At 32.1% G+C, this 17,005-nt stretch overlaps 2 protein-coding genes across 2 annotated transcripts; one reads left to right on the forward strand and one right to left on the reverse strand.

Annotated features, from left to right (window-relative positions):
• Window positions 1-3,471: 3,471 nt before the first annotated feature.
• LOC125212404 lies at window positions 3,472-5,358 on the reverse strand. Its single transcript, XM_048112570.1, has 2 exons — window positions 4,938-5,358; window positions 3,472-4,040 (listed from the first exon to the last, which is right to left on the reverse strand). Exons 1-2 carry the CDS (start codon window positions 5,127-5,129, stop codon window positions 3,663-3,665), a joined length of 570 nt encoding a protein of 189 aa, XP_047968527.1. The 5' UTR covers window positions 5,130-5,358; the 3' UTR covers window positions 3,472-3,662.
• A 5,192-nt stretch (window positions 5,359-10,550) lies between these two features.
• LOC125211623 (GSH-induced LITAF domain protein) lies at window positions 10,551-12,728 on the forward strand. The gene is made up of 3 exons (XM_048111499.1): window positions 10,551-10,947; window positions 12,027-12,153; window positions 12,240-12,728. Exons 1-3 carry the CDS (start codon window positions 10,718-10,720, stop codon window positions 12,321-12,323), a joined length of 441 nt encoding a protein of 146 aa, XP_047967456.1. The 5' UTR covers window positions 10,551-10,717; the 3' UTR covers window positions 12,324-12,728.
• The last annotated feature ends 4,277 nt before the right edge of the window (window positions 12,729-17,005 follow it).

The following is a 17,005-nucleotide window of genomic DNA, read 5'->3' on the forward strand; positions in this document are numbered from 1 at the left end:
TCATATATGAGATTGGTAGAAGTAAGAGAGTGGAGAGTGGAGAGTGGAGAGTGGAGAGTGGTTGGAAAGAGATGGAAGGTAGCAAAAGGACCAGTCATGTAATAAGAAGACAAGTTGAGATTCTCTTCAATTTCAACACTTTGTGAAAACGATAAAATATGGACGATCGATCAATGCTACACAAATATAATTGCTTCGAACATCTCAACAAATCCTCTCCTCCACACCGTGTAGCATTCTCTTTAATGTCTATATTCTTTGAAACACCAATTCCTTTTGTTTATTTGTCTATTATATATATGCAAAGATTGTCATCCATACTTCACCATCTATATATATATATATATATATATATATAAATTATTGAAAGTATACACACACCACTTTAATGATTCATATTTTAATTATTAAAACAAAAGGACTGTGCAATATTCGCAATACAAACCCCCTCACCTTATCCTATATGCAACATGTGACATTGCATATATATCTTGCTTACATATAATAAAATATTATTTTACAAATGTATATAACACACAGATAGCTAAGCCATTTCTTGAAGAGAGATGTTGATGGATTGAGACAATGAGTGTACCAATGAGGATAAAGAAAGGTCCATCTCATGTCCTCTGTTGGCCTATTAATTTCTCAATTTCTCTCTCTCACACACACAGTGTGTGTATGTGTGTGTTGTCCATGCTTGGTGCATATGTATATATGAATGGGTTGTTCCTCTCTGAAAAGTTTGGTTGTAGGGCTTTTTTCTTGTGCAGAGATTCCTTTTTCTCTCTGCCATGCAATTTGAATCAAAAGGTTCCTTTGTTTGCTACATTCTCTCCAGCTATGACCATCAGCCCCACCTTCTATTCCTATGGACCATCTCTTTTCTCATTTTTGCTTATATATCCCTCATTTTCCTAAATACTACTCAGCCACACATTTTTCTTGTTGGTGATGGATTTAGGAAACAAAACTTGTCAAGTTAAACTTTTCGTCTAGCTTTATATAATCAAGATGACATGTTCTCTGCAATGGCTACTGATCCTCTCTCATCACACAATTCATCGGATGACGGCCTATAAATCCTGCAATATGTTTCATCTCAAATTCATAATGTATCCAATAATTTACGACATTGCAATGAAAACATAATTGATTTTAGGCTATAATAATCCATAAATGAAACAATTCATAATCTAGCAAATAGATGTACTATAAAATACAATAAATAGATTGCATTGAAAGCCAAAAAGAAATGACAAATTCGAATCATGAATCAATGAAAAACTTCATGTCAATCGAATTAGAAATGTATGAAATTCGTAAACACAAAAAATAGTTATACCATTTGTGTCCCTAAACGAAATAAGTTCATCAGATTAATAAGCTCCAGTTTGTTGTTGAAGCATTGTTTGTTAATTAAAAATATACTTTTTAATATAAATAAGAAGGATTAGGTAGAATCAAAACTATTGTGGATAAGAAGTGAAGCTTATATAAATTCCCGACCCGATTAATGGAGTTTTACAACAACAAACATGTTTCCGTGGTGTTGTCCAACCCTTTTCCATCGACTTATTTAATATTTTAAACGTATAGAAAATAAAATAAAAGGAATGGACATCTTTCAAGTGACCTTTTGAATACTCAATTATGATCAATCCAAATTATTCACTTGAATATTATTAAGAAAATAGAATTGTATTCAAATTGTGATTACAAATATATATACTCTTACAAACTTGACAATATACAATGTAGTAGTTCAATAGGACCAATGGTCCATACTAAGATAAAAACAAGAGTTTGTCGAGAATCTACAACCCCCCGAAAGTTATTTGGACCTTAATGATAAATAGATTTTGGTAGGTTGTCAATAATTAAATTTATAAATCCATAAAGAGGATTTATTAAAATTCCAATTAAAGTCAAATTTATTAATTCTTGATTAGATTTTATTAATTTGTCTAGTAATTTATTAGATCAATGCATTTTCAAGATTCGAGGGTTGATTAATTATTACTGGGGTGATCAAAGTCAAGTCCTATAATTACGGATGGAGAATTAATTTCCTATATCATGATTTAATATTTGAATTCGTGTATTCACCAGCTGTGATAACGAGACTCTTTCGGAATTTTAGGGAAATTTTAGCTCAAGATCAATCATTACTCCCACCTCCATCAGTTTAATCAATATAATTAAGTTCCAAGATAAGGAAAATTTCTATTTTACAGATTGATTTTTTTGTATGACAAAATTTCTTTGTATTTTAAAACTCAATTCTCGAATAATTTTTATTGCTGATTTTTTAAATTGTGGGACGAATCAACATTAATTGGACCAAAAGTTGAGTTTTTTTCTTACCATTTGCTCTTTTTTTTAAGTATAATTAATGTTTATATTATAACGCAATATGGTTTTGACTTCGATTAGTGCAACATGGTGGAGAGGATGTTTTCTCCTACGACTAAGAAATATCATCCAATCGTGTATTATTTTTTTGCAACTTACAATTTTATATTTCTATGTGTATACGACTTCACATTTGACCTAGCTGTATTCACTTCATCACATTAATTAGTATTATTAATTAAATAGACTCAATTCCGTGATGATGTTTCGTTGATGATCACTCTATAATTAAAAAATAATCCAAGATTTTTCATTATTTATAAACTCGAGAATTTCAATGTTTTCAAATTAATTTTATACGTGAAATTGCATAATTCGTCCATTCCATTTGCACATTGGAATGTCCCACTATTATTTATGAGTGAAAACTTTTACCTAAAGGAAAAAAACTTGTTGGAAAAAAACTTGATTTTCAATTTTCTTCATATTATGTCGTTTTCTCTATTGTTATAGCTTTATTCCCTTTATTGTCATAATTATCTTTTTACTATCCTAAAACAAACGTCATTGTTATGTTTAAGCAATTGATAACTTTATACGAATAAAGTTATGGGAAAAGGGGAATAAAATTTTTTAATTTGTGGATACGAGGTGTCAATCTCATATTTGATGGATAAACTTTTTTCTCTTTAATCAAATCATTCATTTCAACTTTATAAGTCAACCAATATCGAACATCATAAAATGGGCAAAAAAGTAGAACATTATGTTATTAAATTAGACCATTTAAAGAAAATGCCCAAAACCTTTATAAATTAAGCTGCCAACCAATTTTGATAACAATTAAAAAAAATATATGTTACTTCTAAAATGTACAGCAACATTTTTTAAAAATGACCAAAATCTTTAAAAAAACCATCCTCTTTTATCTCTTCAATTTCATGCATTTCCTTTCTATTAGAAATATGCCATCACAATATCCTTTCAAAACAAATTAAATTTTAATTATCATAACAAAAATATGGAGAAGCCAAAGATCTCACATTTTTGTACTTAAAAAAAATCTTCGTTTAGTACAAATGCCCCCTTTTGAGTGCATGAAAAAGATATAAAAAATGACTGAATCATCCAAAACTCATAAATGCAGGAAATCAAAACCAAAAACAATGAATACAATAAATTACATAGCAATAGAGAAGCAAAAAAAAGATGGAACAATTTGAAACAAGAATGAGAATTCTTTTTGTCTTATATCAAGAAACTCCACTCCACCAAATCAACAATAGAGAGAGAAAGAAAGAAAGAATTCAAGAAGAGGCATTTTCAGATCGATCAAAGTGGAGAAGTTGACCACAACATTTGGGGCAAATTTCAAGCTGTTTGGGCACCATGTAGTACATTAGGCAGCTCTTGCAACCAGCAACCACCAACACATTATTACTATTGTTGTTGTTGCTATTCCTTTCTTCATCATCATAGTAACAATTTTCTTGATTACTTTTACCACTCCATTGCTCTCTTGAGGAGCATGGGGACGATTCCAACGACGACCCATCGCTGTCGTACGAGCTGCTGTCCTCCTCCTCGGAAGAGCAGTCGTCGACGTACTCGGCTGCTGCTGCGGTCCGGGGATCCTCCGTGGCCCTCATGCCGGTCCTCCAGTTTATGTAGTATAGTTCACCAGTCTGTAAATGAGCAAATGCAAAAAGGGAAATGGGATTTCATCAAGATTGAATCTTTTTTAGTGGGTAGTTTTCACAACACACAAAAAAGGAAATGGGATTTATCAAGATTGAATCTTTTGTCAATGAAGTAGTAGTAGTAGCAATAAAGATGAGCCATTCAAGAACAGGAAACATTTTTGGGACAAAAGAATCAAAGTAATAAAATCAAAAAAAGGAAATGGGAGTTAACCAAGATTGAATCTTTTTTAATGAGTACATTAAATAAAGTAGTGCCAGTCAAGAAGAGGAAACATTTTTTGTAGTACAAAAGAAACAAAAAAAATCACAAAAAGGAAATGGCATTTTTCAAGATTGAATCTTTTTTATGGGTATAATATGAAGTCACAATAAAGATGAACCCAGGAAGCATTTTTGGGACAAAAGAATCAGAATAAATCACAAAAAAGGAAATGGGATTTATCAAGGTTGGATCTTTGTAAAGGGCATTAAAAGGAGTAGTATTCACATTTCACAGCAAAGATGAGCCATAAAAGAATCAAAAAGGGAAATGGGATTTATAAAGATTGAATCTTTTTTAATAAACATTAAATGAAGTACTACTAGTATTCACAACAAAGAAGACCCAGAAACCACAAAAAAGGAAAAGGGATTTATCAAGATTGAATCGTTGTTAAAGGGCATTAAATGAAGTAGTAATCACAACAAAGAAGAAGCCATTAAAGAGGAGGAAACATTTTTGGGACAAAAAGAAACAAAACAAACACAAAGATGTAGAAATCCCTTTAAGGTTTGCCAGCATTAAATGTAGTAGTGGTAAATCAAATAACAAAAAATAAAAATAAAATAGCGAAAGCGATCTCTAAAAAAAATAAAATTTGTCCCTTTTGGAGTCCTTACCTTTAAATCAAGGCATTGCTCCCAATGGAAAGGAAGGGATGAGCCTTCTGAATTCAAGTCCACCGCCGCCGCCGCGCCTCCGCCGCCGCCGCCGCTGCTGGAGGTGGTGTGCTGGTTGTTCAAGGAGCAATTCTGCAGAGATCTCTCAAGAGAGGCTGTGATAGTAGCCATGTTTGGAATTGGACTTGTCATTTTCTCTCTCAACAAAATTAATCCCGCCTAAATCTCAACAAACTCAGCCAAATCAAAACTGAAAATTGAAGAAAAAGAAAGGGGAAAAAGGGAGAAGAAGAATTGAGAGGAATTTGTGTAGTGAGAAAAGAAAAGAGAAATATTTAAATGGGAAGAGAAGGAGTGTTTGAGAGAGTGCGCGTGAGATATGATATCTTGGAAAGAATCAAAACCAGGTAGGGCACCAATAGGGACAACACCATTTTCTTTTTTTTTTGTCTCTCCTAATCCTACTCTCTCTCTATATATATACATATAAAATATCAAAAATTAAATTCAATATTAATCTGCTGTTAACTAAATCATCCGTTTTACTCGGTATGTACCTTGGATATTGCTAATATTATTAACTACTTATATATCATATGTTATTGGAGTATTCCACATAAGTATTGGAAAGTTAATGCATTTTTCTTTGTTAAAATATGTGTTTTTATACTTTAATTGCATGTTTTAATTTTTAATGTATGTATTTTTTAGGAGGTTTGACTCTCCTCTTTTTCTTCTTTGATTTTCACCATTCTTTTTTTTTTTCTAATTCGTGGCGAAAATTTCCGTTGATGCTCGTCTATCGATGATTGAAGTAGAAAGACTAGGACGAATATGTTCTTACTCTAGTGATGTTCAAAGCAATGATTTTTTTCTTGCTTTAATTTTTTTAGTGGTGTTCAAAGGAACGATATTTTCTTACTTTTTTTTCTTTTTATTTTTTTCTATTTTCTTTTTCTAACTCATGAAATGGTAACATATGTTTCTTTTATGTACTCCATGAACACCACAAAATTATGGAGTATTTTTTTTTATGTATATATGTCCAATTACTATGCTGTCTGAAAGATTCTCAACTCATGAAATAGTAAGCTTTAGTTTAGTTGGAAATAGTAACTTCTTTCAAAAGAGTAAATGTTCCCCATTTGCCACCAAGGTTAGTATTTATGACGCAGGTGAAAATCATTAATTTCAAGAATTTGTTAGTTTTCTAATGAATTTCATAGATATTGTTTCCTAAAAAGAATTAGTATATATTGTAATTATGATAGCATGTTTCTTGCTTTTCACTACGTTCTTCTTTCTATAAATATTTTTTTTAGTCTGTTCCATAAAAATAGTTTATTTTATTTTTGGTTCTTATAAAGTGGGTTCTATTATCCACTAACAATAATTCAATCACTTTTTTTTCTACGTTTTTCATATTTTATCAATTTCACATTAAAATTCGTATTGTCCTCAAAGTTTCTATTTTTATAGAATGGAAGGAGTATATGATATGCTAGGATTTTATGCTATTTCTAATATAATGAAATTTGACTCTAGCCTTAGTGTAAATTGATACTCCCTCCGTCCACCATTAGAAGTCTCATTCATGGGCGACACGGGTTTTAAGAAATGTTAAGAAAAGTGGGTGGAAAAAAGTTAGTGGAATAGGGGTCTCACTTGTATATATTAGTTTTAAATGAAATATGAGTGAAATGAGTTAGTGAAAGGTGTGACCCTATTACCATTTATGGTAAAAGTGAACCGGGACTCTTATTTGCGGACGGACTAAAATGGAAAAACGGACTCCTATTCGCGGACGGTGGGAGTACTTTCTTATTTTTGTACACTTACTTTCTCAGAATCTCAATCCATTTCTTTATGAAAGATGGTAAACGGATATGACAGTTGAAAATGGTTTCAAGTGGGATTGGCCATTCTCACTTCTAGTGTACGAGTAACGAAAAATTATTATATTTGGGCTTTTTGAGCTGGTGTCAACGCCCAGCGATTTTGCCCGCATGATTCGACCCCATAGTGAATGTTTCCTATATTCGCCATTGGTGCGATAATCTCTATTCAATTTTATCTTATATGACAATCTTCTTTATCGTAAATTGAAACTCTCATAGTTTTTAATACTTCTCGTTATCTCTTTTTTTTTTCTCCACGTAAAATAGGTTTTATATCTTAACGAAAAGATATTGTGTGATGCACTGACAAATTGAGGTGGACTCACATGGGTCGGCCAATCATACTATTGGCATATGAGTATCGTAAAATTCTATTAAATTCGAGATTCAAGCTGACGTCAACACAATGTGGGGTAACTTTGCCTTGCGCAATCACATTCCATTCGGTGCCGTGCGACATCACAATAAACATTTCCTAGATTTATCGTTAGCGTGATGAGCTATACTCAATTTTATTTTATACGAAAACCTTCTTTTATTGTTAATTGAAATTCTATTACTTTTCTATACGTACTTCCCATTATCTCTTTTTTTCCCACAAAAATTAGGTATTTTCTTTATTATAAATATATTGTGCGATGCACCTTCGGGTGGGGGTGGGCTCACATTGGGTGTGCCAATCCCACTGTTGGCCCACGGGTATTGATAAATTCTACTATCAAATTCGGGCTTTTGTAGCTAGCTGGCGATGATCCAATGTGAGACTACTATATCCCGCAAAATTACGTTTTTATTTTATGCGACAACAAGATAAACGCTCCAAGATTCGTCGCTGATGCAATTATCTCTCTTCAACTTTTATTTTTTATTTTACACGGCAACTACTCTTTAACAGTGAAATTGTTGAGTAACATGTTATGCATAGGAACTTTCATAAAAGATTAATAGATTTTTCTTATGAATATTAGTAGAGCTTATGATTCATGTAACGTGACAGAATGTCTCGAAATCAGTTTTCCATCTTTTAAGGTATCATAAAAAAATAAGCAATAATTACAGGTGTGAAATTGAAAACACAGTACCCGAAAAGAATGCCTGGGCATTTTTATAGATCAGTTAATTGTTAGTAATTTTGTAGTAATAATTTCCTTTGGGGAACAAGTATGTAGGCACACTTATAATTTGCATATTGCCCCTTCATTTTACTTCTATTTAATTTTCTCACCCATAGAATAGGTTATATAATCTTCAAAATTATTTTTTGATATAATTGTTATATAAATCATTTTTTTTCTGAATTTCATAACTTTTGAAATTGGAGTAAAAGTTATAGGAGTAGTTTTTAATTTTCGCAAATGTCACTTAATGATCAAAATAAAATCTAAAGTGACAGACGTATCGTTTTGAATAAATCAGTGTCGTTCTATGCAATACTTCAAATAAAATGACTTCGATTTGTTCAAAACAAACACTAGTTTGTCAAAAATAATGTCGTTTTGATTGTCACAACATATTTAATTTTGTTATACTATAATTAAACAATGAAAAATTTTGATTTTATATTACACTTTAGTTTTTAAAGTTATAAGATTGTCCGAAGTAATGATAATTATGTCGTAAGTATTTTTATTTAATCACAAATCTTGCTCAAATAAATAAATATACTCAACTATTGTAAATAAAAATATTAGTGGTAAAAAATGAATGTTTGTTGGTGAATGGTGATGGTGTTGGTAGAAGTAGAAGTAGAGAGGAGTGGGTGAATCACGAGATGGTGGAATGTGTGAGAGAATCAGAAAAGGACGACTTACATAATTCGTAATTTTCCGCATGTGGAATCTCTTCTGAACTCTTTTACTGAATTCTCTGACATCTAAGACCTATCTCTCTCCCATTCCCCTCAATTATTCCTACTTTTTCCTTTTTTTTTTACCTCCCAATTAACCTCAAATTCCATTTTATGTAAATTCCATTTTACTCCCTCCGTTCCAGATAATTCGACTCAATATTCCATTTCGGACCGTCCCATTTAATTTGTCTCATTTCACTTTTACCATTTTTGGTAGTAGACCTCATATTCTACTAACTCATTCCTACTCACACTAAATTATAAAACTAATACTTTAAAAGTAGGACCCACATCCCACCAATCTTTTCAACTCACTTTCCATTAGATTTTTTAAAACTAATGCCGGGTCAAAATGTCCCAAATTATCTGGGACGGAGGAATTATTTAATATAGAAATATAGAATCAACTTCAATGTAATGTAGTGGAAGTGGTAGTGGTGATAGTAATAGTACTCTTAGTTCGAAAAAGTAATAAATTCATTTTTATATGAGATTTAATAAAATTATACTCCATTTATCTAGGTGACTGTAATTTTTCATGAATTTTGTGATTGTTTTAAAGTTATGAGACCAACTAGAATAGTTATCAGACATCCTGATTTTTTAATACAATCCATTATAAGTTTTAAAAAAGAGAGAAATGATTAAATAAAGTGAAACAACTCAGAATAAAATACGGCTCATGTTATATGAGACAAATGAAGTATTTTAAGATTAGCAGCAAAAATTAGGGATGCAAGGAGTGATCGCTCCCAACCCGCCAGAAGAACCTAATTTCTCCTCAGGTACATCGGGTGATTGTGATTGCTTTACCAATTTGTAGAAATTGTGTTCTTCTTAAATAAAAACATAAACAAAATAGTTTTGAGACTGAGACTGGAAAATTACAATTATATTATGTAAAATTAAAAAAACACTTAACCCTCTTCATTGGTTTGATTTAGACTACAAGCCATTTATCTGTAATAAAAAGAGTTTCTCAAAACACTGTCTTGTATCCATCACCTATTGAATCTAAAAAATGTTATGGCTTTTTAAACTATATTTAGGCAAACACCACTATAAATAAAAATAAAACCTAGTTGAGTTGGACCTAGAACCTAGAGGTCAAACTTGATTCATGAAATCGTATAAAGTTGTTAATATTCTCTTTTTTGCATTTCAATATTATTTCCTTCATATCAACAAAAGTTGATGTGATCATTGATACTGACATAATGGGCCTCTTCTTATTGGGCCAAATAAATTATCCCGTTTTAAAGTGAGAACAATAATTCCACTCACTGGGCCCAACTTTAAAAATGGGCCTGTTACTATCATATACCTTCAAATTGATTTTTTAGTTATTCCATTTTATTTATTAAAAACGATTTTAATTGTTTGGTCGGGTGTTCGGTTGGTAAGATTGTATCTCGGATTAAATTAGCAGTGTGTTTGATTTGTGAAATTTAGTCTTTCAACCCAATTCTAGATGGACACTTAGGTGGCGTGCGGTTGTCATGACTAATAATCATGAGCCTATCCATCTAGGATTAAGTTGTGGGATTATTTTAGTTGAAGGGGGGAGGCTATGACTAATTATCATGAGACTATCCATCTAGGATTAAGTTGTAGGGTTCAATTTTATGAACCAAACATGATACATATTTAATCATGGGATTTAATCTTGGCAACCGAACACCTCCTTATAGAATAATTAATTTTAACTAAAATAGTCTCACAATTCAATCATAAATTATATTTTATATTATTTTATGTAGGAAACTGAACACCAGATATATACGAATAATAATACATATTTATATCGTAATTATGAAAATAAGAAAGAAATGAAAAGGAAAACAGGCGAGTAGTCAACATTTTTGCTTCTAGAAGCTAATCCAATATTCAAACTTCGTAGCTCTTCTCTTACTATTCTTCTCTTCTCAATTTCCCTACAAAAATCATTGAAACTTCGCGATTACGATCAAGTAGTTGAATTCTTGGCAATCCGAGCAACTTTTCATCGCATCTGAAGCAGTAATCGATAAACTATGGAAAAAGCGGCGAAGAGCGAAGAACCCGCGATTGGGATTCCGTACAATTATCAGCCGCCATTGCCGCAGCGTTTCTACGTAGAGAATCCACATCAAGCTGGCGCAATTCCTCCAAACGCCATCGTTGGAGACCCCAAAGGAATCCCCCTTCAGCAGACTATCTACCGCGATACCCCTGCTCCCTTCAATTGCCCTTACTGCGGCGGCTCCGGCGTCACCACCGTCAAGTGAGTGAACCGGTTGTCCTCCTTCTATTACTTGTGCATTCTGTGATTGTTTGTTTAGTTATTGCAATTTATGATTATGTGGAAGTATGATGACAGCCCTAATTTCTAGGGTTTATGGATTGGGATGGAATCTTCTAATTAGGTTAGAGATTTGGGGGAAAGTGTGGTTGATTGCTTGATCTTAGATTTACACTTGTTGTTGCGAGAAATCGATAGAAATGTGATAGCCTAATTCATAGGGTTGATGGTTTGGGGTTGAATCTTCTAATTAGTTTTGAGTTTGGGGAAGCTGTGGTTGATGTTGATGGGTTCATCCCAGCTGAACATCAATATACTCCGTGTGTCGATCGGATTATTCGGATCAGGAATGGGAATTCTGTATTGAAGAATCTAGTTGTTGGATCATAGCTTAAGCTTTTGTCCAAACACACCAGTTTCCTAGACCATTTAATTCCCTCCTTGTTGAATTTATAGAAAATTAACTAGGAAAAGCAGAATGAAGATGATAGAGTCCAAGTAAGATATGATAGTAATGTTTCCAGATTGGAATGGAATCTTCTGATTAGCTTTGAGCTTGGCAAAACTGTGGTTGATCATAGATTCACAGTGATCGATCACTCTCAGTTGAACATTGATATACATTGTATTGGTTTCCCCCATGGACAGTATCAGGAATGGAAATTCTGTATTGAAGAGTCGTTCGATCAAAGCTTAAGCTTTTGTCGAAACACTCAAGTTTCTTACCATTTAATTCCATATTAAACTTATAGGCAATTAATGAGCACGGGCTGTATGAGCTGAAATAGTGCAAGTAAAATTCGGTATATTCAATGGTGGATGCAAAAATTTGTCTTGGCAGGGGCTATATTTTCTCTAAATATTGAGTTCACAATTTCGAGTCAATATATATTTGCTCTGATGATAAGGGCTTTCCTAACTCCAACAGGTATTCACACAAAATGCCAAAAATTCGACAATGTTATATGAATAGAAAAATGAACTCTTTAGCTTGGTGAATTTCTTTTACCAGATGGCTTCTTTTTTTTCATTTTGCTTAACTTGACTTGGTTGTAATGCAGGTCTGAACCAAGTTTAGCTGCAGTTGTTGGTTGCATGATGCCTTTTATGCTTGGAGTATGCTTTCTATGCCCTTCAATGGATTGTCTATGGCATAAATATCATTATTGTCCCAGCTGCAACGAGAAGGTTTGATTCGTTATTTTTCTTAACCTATTCCACCAATTTGCCTTATGCCAATTCTTGAGAAATTTTTGCTTTTGCTCATTTGCTAGGTTGCTGATTTTGAGAAATCAGATATCTGTGCTGTGATGGATCCTCCACATTACATACAAGGGAGCTTCGCCTTGCCTGCGTGACGTGATGAGGCCGATACGCTTGCCTGCGTGACGTGATGAGGCCGATACGTATCGCTTTCAACCCTATGCAATTTCTATATACTGTCTACAAACTTTAAATAATTGGAAATTTCCAAACATTTATATACATGTGTTAGTGAGAATGTATATGTTTGTAACAAATTGTTGGGTTGAGTCTTGTATATAAACCATCATATCTCAACCCTTGACTATTACCAAAAACTTTTTGGTGCATATTTTGTTTGTAACTTCCCTTCCACCCCTGCATGGAGGAGCATATAGAATCTTAAATCCTATTTCATCCGTCTCTACGTAGTTGAGTTGTATTAGGAGTACTTTTTAGGTTGTTTAACTCTAGCCGAGTCATTTCTTTCTTTGACTAAAAGTAACCTATTTTTTCTCTTATTTTATCCTTTCTTCACCTCTCTACTTTTTTTTTCTTTCCTACTTTATTCTTTCTTTACTTAACTCACTTTTAACACAATTTTCTTAAATCACGTGCTGAAAAAAAACACCTTTACTACACAAGGATTGAGATATTTCTAAATATGAGATAATAATTTCAAAGATAATACTTCATATGTCTTAAAAAAAATAGACAAACTTGTAAATGACACGGATTTTAATATGCAATGAGTAGGAAAAAGTAAGAAATACTACTAAATAGGGAAAACGCAGTGAAAATAGTGTTAGTGGATTGTAGGGTTTATATATTCTCAGTGGTGAATAATTAGTTTAAAACTTTTTATATTTAGACTTGGTCTAATTTTGAAGGACGACTTAAAATGATAAAATTAGTCTTTTTAGGACGAGGGAATATATTTCTATGAATTTTGGTTCCTAAAAATTACTCCAGATTCCAAGGAATGATAAACCTAAACTAGCCATTTAACATTGGAGATAAGATGTCAATTTATACGCATTCGGCTCCCTCTAGCCCATTATATTATTTTCATTGCACTAAACCAATAGTTTATTATTTATCTTTTAATTTTCATATTCTTAATGATAATCTAACATAATGTGATATGCATATTATTTTTAGAAATATTACTAAATACTTCTCGTATTATAAAATCAACTACTTCATTTATTAGTGTTTGATCCTAGAGCTGGCAATTTGTGGCACGACACGATAACACGACACGAACCCGCACGAAATTAATGAGTATGCGTCAAAGCTTAACATTTGCTAGTTAAGACTCAAATAAAATGTGCACTGTAATTAATGAAAGTGAATTTGCTTTCATGATGTGTCGATCCCTCCTAATTTCTACTACATTCTCAATCTATCTTGTTTAGCGTTAAGACTTCTTTTTATAGTAGGAGTAGTACTATTCAACAATATCTAGGCCGATTGAATAAATTTTACTACTACATTTTTGGCTTTTGATGTATAATCCAACCTCAGTAATCTCGAAATCAACCTATATAGTATTGATATCTTATTTAATTAGGGCAAATGAGTTAAAAAAATCGAGATAAATGAACTTATTATTATTATTATTATCATCATTGTAAACGAATCGGGCTCACTAACATTTCGAAACATACTTTAATGCAACAACGAACAATATATCATCACAACAATCAACTATATTTTCATGCAACAATGAATCACACTTCCACACAATAATGAATCACACTTTAGCATACTAATGAATTGTACTTCGCCAACACATTGATAAATTATAGTACTATATGCTTAAATACAACAATGAATGATTATTATGTTAAAGTATTATGCAAAGTACGCCATATTCATGTAAATATATTCAGTTAACATATGCTATATTAGGATTTTGTCAAAATCTTCATAAAATTTTATTTAATTTGATTATTATTAGTCAAAATATTAAGAGAACTATATGAAATTTAATATTAGGATTTTTTAAAATCTTCATAAAAATTTATATAATTTGATTATAATTAGTCAAAAAAGTAAGAGAACTATATGAAATTTAAAATTATGAGATATTTTAGTATAAAGAAAGTGAGTATATCCTCCCTCCTATATTAGTTGTCACATATTAAATGACCGAATTAATTAAGCCTAGTTATTAAATTTAATTAAGTTTGTGCTGACACATATCGTGGTCTCGTCTATCCAAAACGCATATCCAAGGACTAAGATTTTGTCTTAATTATTTATTAAGAAAAGGTTAACATTTCTTAATATAATTCTATACATATACATGTTGTGGAAGATGATTTATTCCACTAATCAAATTATAAAGTTCTTGAACTAATTTATAACACCAACCGTTTATTATTAAAACTGGGAATATACATGGGCTGCCTGCCATTTCTATGCTGTCTTGGCCCATTGTAATAGTAGGTGCATGGTAACTAATCCATGACCACATTTTCTAAAAGTTGTTATTTAATAGTACTATGATAAATACAAATGTTTTTATTTGATTAATATGAAAATATTGAATGATAAGTAACTGGATATTCCAGGTTGAAGATTGTAATAAAAAATTAATAATAAAGTATGAAAAAATAAAGTTAATTTGTTTTGTAATTAGTTATATAATTATGAAAAATATTTAAGCAATATTTATACTCCATACTGAAAAATTATAATATGTTTACCCGTAACACAAATTGATTGAATATAGCTTGATTGGTCATTTATAAATGTATAGATTTCAAATCAATTGAAATATAATTAATTTATAGTTATTTTTAAAAAGAGTGAAAAAGAAAGGTGAAACCAATTTCAAAGGATTGTAATGCAATTATATCATGTTGTTAACAAATAACAATATCTCCAAAATTAGATCTTAATAGAGTTTTTTGACATTTATAAATCACGATAAGCCATGGCATATCAACAGTACATATATAAAAATTTAAATAGAATTCTCTCAGTTCCATAATAGTGGAGTCAAAATAAGAGTGAGAAAATGTATTATTTTTATTAAAAAATAAAAAATATACTACTAAAGTGAATTCGTGCACTTTAAAAAATAGTATGAGAAATGAATAAATGTAATAAAGAAAAAAAAGGATAATTCTAGAGATGTATAGCGGCGTCGTCAATATGAGGAATCTCGATAGCTAAGGTTATCTCGCACAACGTGGGATACTATTTGGCGGATGGGATATACCCAAGCTGGCCCGTCTTTGTGAAGTCGATCAAGCATCCGGTCGGGCCAAAGAAGAGCTACTTTGTGACCCGGCAAGAGGCAGCGCGCAAGGATGGCGCGCATTTGGTGCGCTCCAGAATCGATGGGCGATGGTGAGGGGTCCGGCACGGCAGTGGTATATCCCCAACATCGGCGACATCATGTACGCGTGTATCATTCTGCACAACATGATTGTCGAAAGTGAAGGGGACGAATTGACTCAGTGGAACAGCGAAGATGACATGGGTGCCGGACCCAGCCACGGCGTGGCCACCGCGAATGTGAACATGGGTGTACCTCATGGAGAGGTTAAGCGGTTGCGCGCATTTACCGACATGCGGCAAAGAAATGCCCATATTCGACTTCAGGAGGATATCATCGAAGAGGTTTGGACGCGGAGGGGTGGATACTGATGTGGTTGTTTTTTTTTCGCATGATGTATGTTTTTTTTTTCTACTATGTAATTTTTTTTTTCGAATTATGTATGTTTTTTTTTTAATGAAATATTCGTATTTCCCGTTCGTATTTTTGTCGGATTATGTCTTCCGTGAATTTAAATTTTAATTGTGAATTAATTTAATTGTGGGAAGGGCGAGTGGAGGAGCGAGTGGGAAGAGCTAGTGCAGTGGGAAGGGCGCATGGGAGGGGCGAATGGGAGGAGCGCCGCCGGATACAACCTAAACAACGAGTATTATACTTGCTAGTACTATTACTAATGCCAATATTGTAATAGATCATGATTATTTTAATTAAATAAATGAAAATGACCAAAATGGACATGATGAAAATGTCACGCGTGACGTAAGCATACCTAGGGAGCCGCAAACATTTGTCTTAGAAAATGCCAAAAATAAAAATTAAGGCAGCTGTTACCGATACATTATTGCACGTGATTTTATTTAAAATTTTAAATACTGCTTGTCTTTATACTATACCATATCATAAAAATATTCTTTTTGTAAATACATATCCATCTGTGTAAGATTGTACGCAATAGGCTTGAAAAGTCATGAATTTTTGTCCAATTCCTATTCTACAAACACATATATTTGATCATTCTTCTCAATCTCAAACACATTCATCAAATATTTCAATAACTCATCAATTTGAAACATATGTTTATCAAATCATTAACACATTATAAATGAAGAATCAATTTTGTTGAGAGAAAATTTAAAAATATTAAAAAATTCATAATTTCAGAACTAGTTTTTTAAGTTGTGTGAAGAGTCAAAATTTAATTAAAATTCATGTACCAATAGTATTTGATAAAGGTGAAAAAATTTCTCCTCTAACCAATAAATCTGACTCTGAATTATCACAATCACATGATAAATGAGACTATATTAGGCAAGAGAGTTTTTCCCTTAATTTTGGTATGATTATATTTTGTCTATATGATTAGCATAATTAAATTAAAATTAAGTAGTTTCTGTTTAAAGTAAAGTGCGTGGCATTGTCAGAGTTGAGTGCTGGTTAATGAAATGAATCTTACCCAAAATAAAAATAATGGTCCCACTATTTTCTCGATGACTGCTTTTTGTCAAT

The sequence above is a fragment of the Salvia hispanica genome, chromosome 3 (assembly GCF_023119035.1).
Source record: "Salvia hispanica cultivar TCC Black 2014 chromosome 3, UniMelb_Shisp_WGS_1.0, whole genome shotgun sequence".
NCBI classification, from domain to species: domain Eukaryota; kingdom Viridiplantae; phylum Streptophyta; class Magnoliopsida; order Lamiales; family Lamiaceae; genus Salvia; species Salvia hispanica.